The following is a 12,129-nucleotide window of genomic DNA, read 5'->3' as shown; positions in this document are numbered from 1 at the left end:
TACAGTTTTTACTGTATTTTTGATCAAATTAATGCAGCCTTGCCGAACATAAGAGACTTCTTTCCCCAAACAGTAGTGTATATGTTTTTGAATGGCCATCACTAAAGAAAGATGCTATTTGCACTTGTGGTTTGAACAGTTCTTGGGTTATGTAGTCACCATGACTTGCTATAAGTCATGTCAATTTCCCTACAACGGCATCCTAAGTGCAAAGGGCATTACCAACAGACAGGATCATTTCAGATCCCTTTGGATGACTCTCAGCATAGCATATGCCGAGATCTATGATTATTATATATGCTGGAGTTCACATTAGAATATGGGTTCAGAAAATGTCCAAAGTCTCACCTATGCTGAGTCTAAAATCTGCCAGTTTTAAGAGATATATAATAGACTGATTTGTAATTAAACTTGAACAAATTGAATTGAGTCAGCATCTGTGTGTTAAATCTAATTAAGAAGAGTTAATGGCTCGTAATTACACCCACATAGGAAAAGGGAATAAACATGAGGATGTAATGTATAAACAACCTTTATCGTTTAATATATTAATTAAATATATTTAACATATTAACGTTAATACTAGTCATTTAAGTAGGTTTCACAGGATCGGTTTTCTCAGGGCTGACCAGTGTTATCACTATCTAGTAGCAATTTTATGTTTAATGCAGGCAGGTTAATAACAAGTATCAAAAATTAAAATGATTTATGGTCTTATCTCTAATATTTTAGCTTATTTTAGAGTCTACTAAAATTTTCTCTTAGAAGCTCCTTAATATAGGGAATTCAGATACTAAAATTTCTTTAAAAAAAATCTTGGTCACATAAATCATGGTCTGTTGGGGATCAGGCTGATTTTTTTTAACTAAAGACCTGTGAATTTTGGGCTGTTCACCAGGTTATATCAGATAACTGACTGAAAAAATAATCTTTTGCTAGGAAATTTCTTTATAATTGTATTTGTTTAGTTAAATTTATTATTTTACCATAACAATTTGCTTCCATTTTTCCATTTTTAAATGCCTCAAAACAGCAAAGCGTCTCTTTAAGAATGCCTTCCAACAACATAAAATGATATTATCAGACTATTTTGCATGGATTTAATACAATTTTTCCACTACAGTGGAGAGATAGTATCTTTTTGAACTTTGCAGAGACTGTGGAAATACCAGGGTCTCACAAAAGATTAAAACGAGTGGAAGGGGTTATAAAGACTTCTCAGGAATGGTACCTTTTTGTTGGCCAATCCATGGAACAATTATGCCTCCGAGCCCTCATCCTAACAAAGAGTGATTCCAAGAACTCTCTTGTTGAGTGTTGATATGGGACGAGACTCTTGACTGAATGTTTGTGCCCTTAATTCTTTCACATCCCAATCTGCCACCGTTAGAGAGAAAGTTTAAGGGGAGTGCATTTGTCACAGACACAATCTAAGCTTCTTATTTCCCTCCTTAAAAATCTGTTTCACCTAGTTTAGATACCTCCACCCCACCCCTCTGTTTCCCTGCTGCTTTTCAGTTCATTGGACTTGTTGTGGATTAACCTACTAGCTCAGACAGATTGGAAAGACTCGCTGTTCTCCACACTGTACGTGTATTTGTATGTCTGTCAGAGAAGTTTGGTTCTTCAAGAAGAGCTGTCTGTGTGCCGGATCTTGTATGTGTGTGTCTTTGGGGATTTAAAACAGGTTTGTAGCATCTATTACATCTAGTTCTTGGGGACGCTTGAGACACGATATTATCAGAACCGTTAGATGGGCAAGAAAAACTGGATGTAATGGAAATGTTATTGGTTCTTTACATCATTAATGTGGGGAAAATAGTTTGTATTGTCCCCTGTATGTCCACTCCCACCGTGAGCCCTGAGGGATGCTGCAAAACATCAAATTAGCATGAGCTGAAGAACTCAACTTGACATCTGTAAGGTAGGTTACACTTTCTCCATCTTATAAGCAAATCTTAAAAAGAATTGGGTCAAATCTACTGTGTTATATGTACCTGTAAAAACGGCTTGGATAATTTATTTGCAGTTATTCAGTGCTCTGTAGAGGGCGCTGTTTCTTCTCAACACATGTCCAGAGAGCATTGCTTTCAATAGGATAGAAGATAGGAACTCACAGATAAAAAAAATAGAAAAATAAATAAATAAAATAAAAAATTTGATAGCGAATGAATAAGGACGGATGGAAGAAACTGGAAAACACCTGAAAACGGTTTTATGCAGGTAAAGTTTAAAACAAAAATAATAAAATCTGTGATGCGGTTCACCTGAGGTGATTCTCTGCACTTTTCCCTAGGTAGGGTCATTATACAGATTAAACGTCCTGTCTCTTTCGGTCCATTTTGGGGCTTTAATCATGTTGCCAGCACTCCTTCTTCTGTCCTGATTCCCTCGTCCCTTCTTCTGTAGGCTTTATTGTCTATATAAGGGCACTAGAACAATCACAACAATATGTAAGAGATTAGCAAAGGTGCCAACTTGTCTTGTTTTCTGCTCAGATTATGACATACATTGACATACAAAAAGATGCTAGTACGATTTTAAATGATAGCTACAACAACAACAACATAGGTATGCTGTTAAAAATAAGACAGAAAAGTATTTAGACAACTTTGTTGGACATTAGTGGAACATTCCTGGTTAATGTGACGAAGTGGGACACCTGTGTGAACTTCGTACTGTCATCTAATCAGGTTCGGTTGGTCAGTTTGTTCATTTTATGTTGATGAAGCATTAGACATGCTGTCTTTTTCTAACACTTTATTATTAGTTTTTGGTGCTAATTTGCAGGGCTCAAAGTGCATTTTGACAGATTGCACCTCGAAAATCACTTTTACTTTCATTAATAATGCAGCAAACGGTTAGAATTTCTTTCTTTCTTTCTTTCTTTCTTTCTTTCTTTCTTTCTTTCTTTCTTTCTTTCTCTGCATAAATGACTTAGAAATTATCAAAATAGTTGACCCCCCTGAAAGTTTTTGTACACACTGTATAGCAAAATATCCAGCTTTCCTTGACTTGCTCTGTGTTCCAAAATGCAAATCTTTAGTTATCTTACAATATTTATTTTGTGTGTGTGTTTAGTTTGTGTTTGCCTGAGGTAATGGCTTTTATTCAAGTAAACCATGCATTCTAATGCTATGTATAAAAAAAAAAAAAAAAAAAAAAAAAAAAAAACCCTGATACCTTGCTGTATTAGAAAAGTTCATAGCCTGCTGATGAAGCTGAAGTGTCAGTTGTGTTGTAGTGCATGGCGTTGAATTTTCAAAAGGTGATAGATATGTTTTGTGTCAATCACTAAGTTGTGTTATTTCTGGATTGCAGATCATTCAGGAGGACAGAAGGGTAATGTATTTATCTTTTCCTGTTGATTCAACCCTTATTGTTTACATCTAATATGTAGTTGTTACATTATGTACAGCTTAAAAGTCAATGTGGAAACCATGTTGCGTGTTCATATTTATCTCTAAAATCTTGTTTACAATTAGACTCCCAATTGTGTGCGTAATTCACTTATTTGCCATGGCACTTAGAAGATTAATTGACAAACAAGGCCTATATTTTAACTGTTTTTAGTCTATTTGTAGGCTACAGTGAGCTTCCCAGCAAGATCATTGTTTGCACGTAATTGAGTATATACAGTACAAGTCAAGTCTGGATAATGAAGGAAAAACAGGCAACAATAAGTGCCCACCAACTCATTCAGTACTGTTTTAAAACGTTTTTGCTAAGCATTTTATTGTTACATAATTTGAAATAATACAATAATAAAAAAGTGATAGAGTCAGTGAGTGTATCCACACGTTTGACCTGCATGTGTATTAAGACGTAAGCGATTCTTTTAAACTAATAGGCAGTCCCTCTTAAACCTGACGTCAGTTACGGTCCTATGGGTAAGTCAAATATCTTAGTGGGATTTTGAGAATGTAGGTCAGGCTTCTTTTGACACGAATAAATACTAAGCGGATACCCATTTGATGAGGACTGGAGCTCTCCATTCATGCCTTTTGTGTTTTGCATGAACAGATGCTTGGTAGTAGGGGTCATAATTATATCATTGAGCTTAATTCTATGTGACTACATCTGAAGTGCCTTAGGGTGACTACCACAAAGCAAGTTTAAAAGATTCTTTGGGAGCAGAAAAAGTAGAGGAAGACAGAGTGAGCGAGAGAAAGAGAGCGAGCAGGGGTGAAGGGGGTGTGTCTTGAGCGCTGGGCTCCCAGGGATGGTTTTGGTCACCACCCTAACACAGACCCCCACAGAACTGCTCAACCGCAGCACGGTAGGGTTGCACTGTGCATGGTGTTTGTGGCTCTGTGTGTGCTTTAAAGAAGCGCTTTTGGGTGGCAAGTCTTTGCTTGTGTGTGTCTGTACGTGTTTGCATGTGTAACGGGGGCATTTTGGTGTTTCTATGTGCGCCGTTGATTCTTGTCCAAAGTTTTATGTTAATTCATGTAGTGTTGTGAAATCTTCAAGCTGCACTTTAACAGATATTTTAAGTTCATTAAAATGTGGAAGTCTAGTTCTGCTGTAGTGAAGGTTTTTGAGAACCAAGAAGAACTCTGGCAGCTCATTTTAATGGGTCTAATGATGCTATAATGGAGCTGGAAGTGTTTTATCTTAATATCTAGTGGCTGTAAAACTGTTCATATTAACTTTATTTCATTTGGCATTTACGTGAATATCAGATGTGTAATAATGAAGATAGTGGAGTAATGGCTTATTTTACACACATCTGGCTTGAGGTCCTTGTAATCTTGTTATCCTGGTAACCGAACAAACTCCTTCCATAACAAAGCTGCACTGATCTTGACCTTGTTATTATCTATGATTATGGACAAAAAAATGAACTGAGGTGTCTTAGACGCTCAGCATTAAGAGGGATGATTTAGGGTGTGTAAAAGAGAGCCGATTTGTGGGTTGATTTAGTGTGTGCAAAGGAAGAATGGATAGAAAGTAGCAAAGAGATACAGCTGTAAATAATAAAAATCAGGCAGTTTGCCAATCAGATAATCTTTGTCCAGAAAAGGTAAATCTTAGGTAAAACTTATAAATCAATATTATTTATCTTTTCTTCTTGTGACACTTGGATAAAAACAATGAGAGGAGCTGCTCAAAAAAATGACATTTTGTTTTACATTTTTTAAATTATGTTTTAATTAAATTATTGATATTATGGCATGATGGAATTAAATTTTTGGTTGTCCTTATGTTTTTTTTAAGTAACTTTTCCACATAAAAAATGCTTGAGTGTAATTTTCCTGTATGTTTGACAATTCAACTTTTATATTCAAATTAATTGTATTGATAAGTTGCCATGCTGGATATGCGCAAGCATTTTAACATTTCACTTTTTGTCTGATTTTAATAGTGCGGAACGCTTTCCACCTTCTCCGCAGCTATCATAAAATCATTAATAGTATTTTTCTTTTTTCAAAACGTGTTTTAGCGGAACAAATTATTCACTTTGAATAAATAATAAACATTTTTGGCGGGAAACATCCCCTGAAGGAAACTAAATGAAATGCGTTAACTGTTTATAATTAGGCAGTAGTATGAAGAAAAGGAAAGCAGGGAAAAAATTGTATTCCCCTTTCAATTATTCCTGACATTATTATGATAATCATTATGTTGTGATGAATAGTACTTGGTTAATATCTTCTCACTCCCTCAACTTCAGCTAGTAATTACAAACAGCTTTTAGAGAATGCTATGCGGAAAGTAATGCAGTTGCTGGAAGCAACTTACCCTCCAGCTAATTTCTGATGTTGAAATATATTTGTATTGGATAGTGATCGTTGATTGGTATTGATCAACAAGTGTTAAACTTGTTTGACCCTTTATTTCTGCCCTGAAATAAAAGTAAAATAGTTGTATTAGTCTATCTTTTACATGAGTTTAGCTTGTTGTAATGTTTGGTATTACTTAACTCTCACATGTTGCACTGTTAAATGTGTATGTAATACATGATCTGTATACGTGATCTTTTTAAATCAGTGTCAAGTTTGGGTTAAGTGTATGTTTTTGATGTAATGCATCTGTGTGTAACATCGGGTACAGTCACTTATTGTAATTTTAAGTATCAACAGACAGTGTCAGGGATAATGAGAATAAATAAGTGTTCTGGCAGCTCCCCCAGGCTTAATGTTGCCGTGGCATGTACAGAGTTCACTTAGCTTTTACAGCCATGTTTTAAGGGCACATTTAATCAAAATATTCAAAACAACATATGTTTTTTCTGTCAAAGATGATGTGTCACTTCTTAAGAACACTTTTTATGAGAATGACAGGGGTAAATCCATGTTAAATTCCTTTCAGCACAATCTGAAATTCCCCTTTTTTTGTCCTGCAGCTGGGCCTGAGCAGTCTTTCCTTGTTTTCCCACCTGAGCTTGTTAAAACGTACAGGTTAAGGACCAGTCACCTTCTCCTTGCTTTCTCCATCCCAGCCCGGTCTGTTCCGCACCCAGCCCCTCTTCTCCAGGCTCTCTATCCCCTCATGGGCACGATATCAGCCAGTGCAAGAGGACCACCGTCTCAGCCCTAACAGCAGTCCTCACCATGGAGATGAAACAACCAATGATGATGAATCAAGAGGACGGGGGAAAGCAGGAGAAAGAACAGGAGTCGCAAGAGAACGGCAGACTGGTTGCGGACAGCGTTGCGGAGAAGGGTCAGAAGTCCTGCTCCGGGCCTGGGCAGGTCTCCAACGGTTATCCCAGCACATCCCCACAAAGTCCCAGGGAAGGTGCAGGCGCTGGAACGGACAGGGGCAGCACCCCTGGAACATTCAGGACTCTGGTGGTCCAGCAGACCAGTCTGGATCCACCTAGGGAGACCTGGAGCAAAAAGATGGACTTCCTGCTGTCGGTAATCGGGTATGCAGTGGACCTGGGCAACGTGTGGCGCTTTCCCTACATCTGCTACCAAAACGGAGGGGGTAAGGTCAAAAGAGAGGAATACTAGGCAATAGTGCAGGCGACACTGAGACAGATAAGTGTGATGCTCTCTAGAGGAGTTAAACAAATATTGTGTTGCATCACATTAAAAGAAAGATTTCCGTCTTTAAGACAAGATCAACTAGGTACTGTTTGCTTAAAAAGAACAAACAGACAAAGGGGAATTCTGCTGTTGTCTCTGCTCTTTGTGTGATCCAGCTCGCCTCGTCGGTGCAAACAGGCTTTAGTCTCCTTTCATTGAATTTGAAGTAATAAAATCTTTGTAATTTCCTGTTTCACCATGCAAGGGGAGTGCATGAGAGATAGAGCAGGCAGAAAGACACTCGTCGCATCCAACACCATTAATTGTGGCTCTCATGGGTGAGACTTTCTTATATTGTTTAATAATCTGGCCCGCTGCTACTCAATCAACAGCTATCTAGCGTTCACGTCCAAAGCTCACATATAAAGCTTTAATCAAGCACCGGAGACTTGTCTGAACAGGAACTTTTTGTGTATGTTAACACCTTTTATGCTGTTTTTGTAGGTATAATAGTGCTTTCAGGATATGTTGAGACCAATGCAATGTAACCGTGAAGTTCAAGTTTCACTCCTGTCTAAATCCTTGTGCTTCAGGTGCCTTTCTCCTGCCGTACCTGCTGATGGCTGTGTTTGGTGGTGTGCCTCTGTTCTACATGGAACTGGCTTTGGGCCAGTTTCACCGCAGTGGGTGTATCTCCATCTGGAAACACATTTGCCCCATCTTCAAGGGTAAGAACGGTTCACTTCACAAGGCTCAGACTTCTGAGACAGAGGACCAGGTTAACAGTCAGACAGATAACGGCAGATTGACATGTGCTGGGCTGATAGTACACTCTCCCTTGACGTTCTTCAAAAACTTCTTACTGACTCCACTCTCTCTTTGTTGATAGCCAAGACTCTATTATGGAAATTGTCACATTTACCTGGTAAAATGCCAACTGCTTAAGAAACTTAATTAGATGTAAATGGAACTTGTTCCTAAATGTCACTCACTGCCCCAAAGTGGAAGGTGCTTGAAACCGAGTTAGACAAGTTTTTCCTGTTCTTTCACAGGTATAGGCTTTGCCATCTGCATCATTGCACTCTACATTGCCTTCTACTACAATACCATAATGGCCTGGGCTCTCTACTACCTCCTGTCTTCCTTTCGCCCTACACTGCCCTGGACCACCTGCAACAACCGGTGGAACACTCCCAACTGCACCCGCTACCTGTCCACCGACTTGAATGTCTCCTGGACCGAAAACTCCATCTCTCCCGCTGAGGAGTTCTATATGTAAGTGCATGTAAGTGCATGTTAGTGCAAGGTTTAAAGGGATATAAACTAAGAACTTTGCCTTCACCAAGCTTCTTGTACCATCAAGAGACTCTTGTGATTGAAAGAGAATGTGTTGCTCCCTCTCGAAAGATGCAGGGGGATTGCGGCTGTATCCGCTGCTTTAGGAGAGATTTAGAGACTTTATTTAGTTGATTGCTCCCATATGTTTTATGTGATGCCGGAATTTCCTGTTTTCCATATAAATGTTGCTCCTTGTTTATGTCTAACTATCCTTTCCTGCGCAATAAGATTTACCTTCCGGCTTTTATTTTACTATTCTGTGGCACCTTTATCTCCCAATAGTAACTTCTACAGGCCTTTGTGTCCACCTTTATGAACTGTCAACCAACTTCTCTCATGTCCTTAGACGGCAGGTGTTGCAGGTTCATCTGTCCCCTGGTCTTCATCAACTGGGCTGGGTGAGCTGGCAGCTAGCCCTCTGTCTGTTGTTCATCTTCACTGTTGTCTACTTCAGCATCTGGAAGGGGGTCAAGACATCTGGCAAGGTAAGATATACAGAAAACCTAAAGGGGAAAATGGCAGATTCCACAGGAATTTAAACTGTTGTTCAGGAGTTGCACTGTTAGACCCTTTGATTAGCAGCTTCTTCATGACTCTCTCTGGTAGGTAGTGTGGGTGACGGCTACTTTTCCATACCTGGTGTTGGTGATCCTGTTGATAAGAGGGGCCACCCTGCCGGGAGCATGGAGAGGAGTGATCTTCTACTTGAAACCTGATTGGAACAAACTTCTAACCACTTCAGTGAGTGGAAACTAAGTCAGTTATTCTGAATAATAAGATATTGCACAATCCGTGTTGGTTCCTGTGCCTGTCTTCCCCCTAAACACATACTTCTTGCCATCTGTCAGATATGATATGGATGAATGAAAATCTTTACAGACAAATGACTCAATTCATGTTTTTTCAGGTTTGGCTTGATGCAGCTGCACAGATCTTCTTCTCTCTGGGCCCAGGCTTTGGTGTTCTCCTGGCCTTTGCCAGCTACAATCCCTTTCATAACAACTGCTACAAGTACACATGGCTCACATTCATACCTTTTCTGTTATCTACTCCAATTTTTTTTCTCAATTTTATTATTTGCATCACTTGCTATTGTTTGAAGAAAACCCTGATTCTGAGTATTACACTTTGGGCCATTCATACAGAACAATGTTTTTGGGGTTAAAACACAAGACACAGTAAAATAAAAACTTATTTTAACTTGAGCGCTGCTTTTTTAGAAAGCTGTGTTATGCACGAGATGCTGCAAAAGACGTGAGCGCAACGGTTAATGACGTTCGTCTAGCGCATGTTTACATTGAAAAACAATGGAAAAGCAGCGCTGTGGAATGGAAAAATGTGTTCTGTGTGAACCGGCCCTAAATCTTCCAGCACTGTTCAGGCTACAGCCAATATGTTACCTTGAATTATTAATGCTTGTTGAGGAGAGGAGTGCTATTGCTTCTCTAAGCAACCTTATTTATGATAAAACAGGCGGTAGGAAATTATGTTCACTTATCTGGGGTCCAGAATATCATAGAGACTTGAGGGTTGGGATCTTTTGATTTGGTGCTTTAAGAAACCACATGGCATCCTCACCACTCAGATTTTCTAGATTTGTTTTCTAGAACCCCTTTTCTCTGTTGCTCCCTATTTTAAGTCTTTATGTCTTTTTTCTTTTCGCTCAAATCTTTATATCTCTCTGATTTGCAGAGATGCATTGATCACAAGCTCAGTGAACTGTTTGACCAGTTTCCTGTCAGGCTTTGTGATCTTCACAGTGCTAGGATACATGGCAGAGATGCGCCATCAAGGTGTGGAGACTGTAGCTAAGGATGCTGGTGAGCACCACATTTCTTTATGCTTGCTCCCATTTCCATTCAAATAAGTTATACCAAATTATTTCAACCATAATATGCAATAAATCACTGCATATGAAAGTCATACAATGTGATATGGCTGTTTACACTGAAATTGCATTTGATGTACCTGTGCTGATTGAATGCATTTGTTCTAAGGTCCCAGTCTGCTCTTCATTATCTATGCTGAGGCTATTGCAAATATGCCGGCTGCTACGTTCTTCGCCATCATATTCTTCCTCATGATAATTATGCTGGGGCTGGATAGCACGGTCAGTCTTTCTTTCTTTCTTGACAATTTTCTCTTAATGAATGAGCTTTTTTCCTTCTGTTTACTCAGCTTATTGTCTCTGAATTTAGTATGATGTATTGTCAACAGTGTTTCATTACATTAGGTCTTTAGTGCGCCGAGTTAACCCTTTCCTGTCCTTATGGTGATCACACACACAATGAAGTCATGTTAGGCATGGCTTATTACAGTCTGCTAATGACATAACTCCATATTTAGTCTAATTTTCTTTCATTATAATGTTTGTTCCTGTCAAAAACCACTGAGTTAGTGCTACATTTACCGTAAGGACCGTTATTTGGATTAATGCCGGTACAGGTTCAATGGGTCCTTGACCTACTTTTCTGTTATCCCATGCCTCTCTTGTGTGTGTTACGCACTACAGTTTGCAGGTCTGGAAGGTGTAATTACAGCCATGTTGGACGAGTTCCCCCACCTGTTGGCCAAAAGAAGAGAATGGTTTGTGCTCGGCCTGGTGTGTGTCTGTTATTTGGGCGCTCTTTCCACTCTCACCTACGTGAGTCAAACAGCACAGCTAACAAAAATCTTGTTCTGCATTGGAGGATTTTCTTTTAGTTCTAACTAAAGTCTTTAAACATTGTCCAGAGACCGAACTTGGAATTTTACCAAAATAACATGTCATTTTCCAAAGTGTGCACATTCATTATTCCTTTTAATACTGAGTTAATGTGTTTGTAGGGTGGTGCGTTTGTTGTTAAACTATTTGAGGAGTATGCCACAGGCCCTGCTGTTATCACCGTAGTCTTCCTTGAAGTCATTGCTGTTTCCTGGTTCTATGGTAGGTATTGGATTCCAGCGAAATCGTGTATTAAAACATCACTTTAATTGATTTTGATTGTTCCTCTGGTCTAATTCAATGTCGGTTTGATGCAACCAAGAGCACGCAAACGCTTACATAGTTTCTTAATGATTTGTCTAGACAAGATCATCCTTAGAGGCTTTTGAGCTGGAGCCAGAAAATGTACCGAATACTTTTGATATGTCACAATTTTTGTATTACAGTATCTCAACTCCCTCAAAACTCTTCAAGTCTTTCTGAGCATTCTGATTGTTTTGGACTGTGCACCCTTTCCTATGAGAGTCTATGAAAATCTCATTTTAGTCACTACTTCAGGGAGAAAAGTCATAATGTCAAACTATAAAACTCTTTAGTCATTCTATCACTTTATACTATGCTGTTGTCCATCTGTTCTTTCTTAACCAGCTACCGTCTATAAGGCCCAAGATTTTATCATGCACTTCAATAGTTTCGTAATTTGATATGCCGCTTCAGGCAATGTGCACTAAGTGTGTTTCTAAAATACGTGCAGGGACGACACGCTTCTGCAACGACGTGCAGCTGATGCTTGGCTTTTCCCCTGGTATTTTCTGGAGGGTCTGCTGGATAGCCATCTGTCCCTGCTTCCTACTGGTCAGTCCATTACATAACACTTATGCATTTGGTGACTTCCCAAGCAACTTACATTGCTTTCAGTGTATACATTGTATCAGTTTATGCATTCCCTAGGTTTCATACCCATGACTTTGTCATATGTTATGCTGCTTGGGCTATAGAAACCCAGCCCAGAAAGTGCATTCACTTACAAATACACTAAAAGAGATTGTTGACAATGAAAATTCTGTCATTATTTACTCACCCTCATGTCATTCCAAACATGTTGGCTTT

The 12,129-nt window shown here is 39.0% G+C and overlaps 1 protein-coding gene across 4 annotated transcripts in view; it reads left to right on the top strand.

Moving 5' to 3' along the window:
• The first annotated feature begins 1,257 nt into the window (after positions 1-1,257).
• Positions 1,258-12,129, top strand: part of slc6a4a (solute carrier family 6 member 4a) — a 12,302-nt gene continuing 1,430 nt past the window's right edge. The window contains exons 1-13 of one of the 4 annotated variants that reach the window (XM_048160020.1): positions 1,258-1,924; positions 3,322-3,342; positions 6,350-6,936; positions 7,571-7,705; positions 8,030-8,252; positions 8,662-8,800; positions 8,922-9,056; positions 9,223-9,326; positions 10,008-10,135; positions 10,313-10,425; positions 10,828-10,959; positions 11,142-11,241; positions 11,774-11,874. In XM_048160020.1, the coding sequence (XP_048015977.1) occupies positions 6,558-6,936; positions 7,571-7,705; positions 8,030-8,252; positions 8,662-8,800; positions 8,922-9,056; positions 9,223-9,326; positions 10,008-10,135; positions 10,313-10,425; positions 10,828-10,959; positions 11,142-11,241; positions 11,774-11,874 (1,689 nt within the window). In that variant the 5' untranslated portion in view covers positions 1,258-1,924; positions 3,322-3,342; positions 6,350-6,557. Of the gene's footprint in view, positions 1,925-1,965; positions 2,224-2,307; positions 2,694-3,321; positions 3,343-3,386; positions 4,280-6,349; positions 6,937-7,570; positions 7,706-8,029; positions 8,253-8,661; positions 8,801-8,921; positions 9,057-9,222; positions 9,327-10,007; positions 10,136-10,312; positions 10,426-10,827; positions 10,960-11,141; positions 11,242-11,773; positions 11,875-12,129 lie in introns of those variants that run through there. The other 3 variants (XM_048160021.1, XM_048160023.1, XM_048160024.1) reach the window with 3 other exon arrangements.

Source organism: Megalobrama amblycephala, linkage group LG16 (genome assembly GCF_018812025.1).
Source record: "Megalobrama amblycephala isolate DHTTF-2021 linkage group LG16, ASM1881202v1, whole genome shotgun sequence".
NCBI lineage: Eukaryota > Metazoa > Chordata > Actinopteri > Cypriniformes > Xenocyprididae > Megalobrama > Megalobrama amblycephala.
Note: the sequence above shows the minus strand (reverse complement) of the source record. Positions and strands in the feature narration are given on the sequence as shown.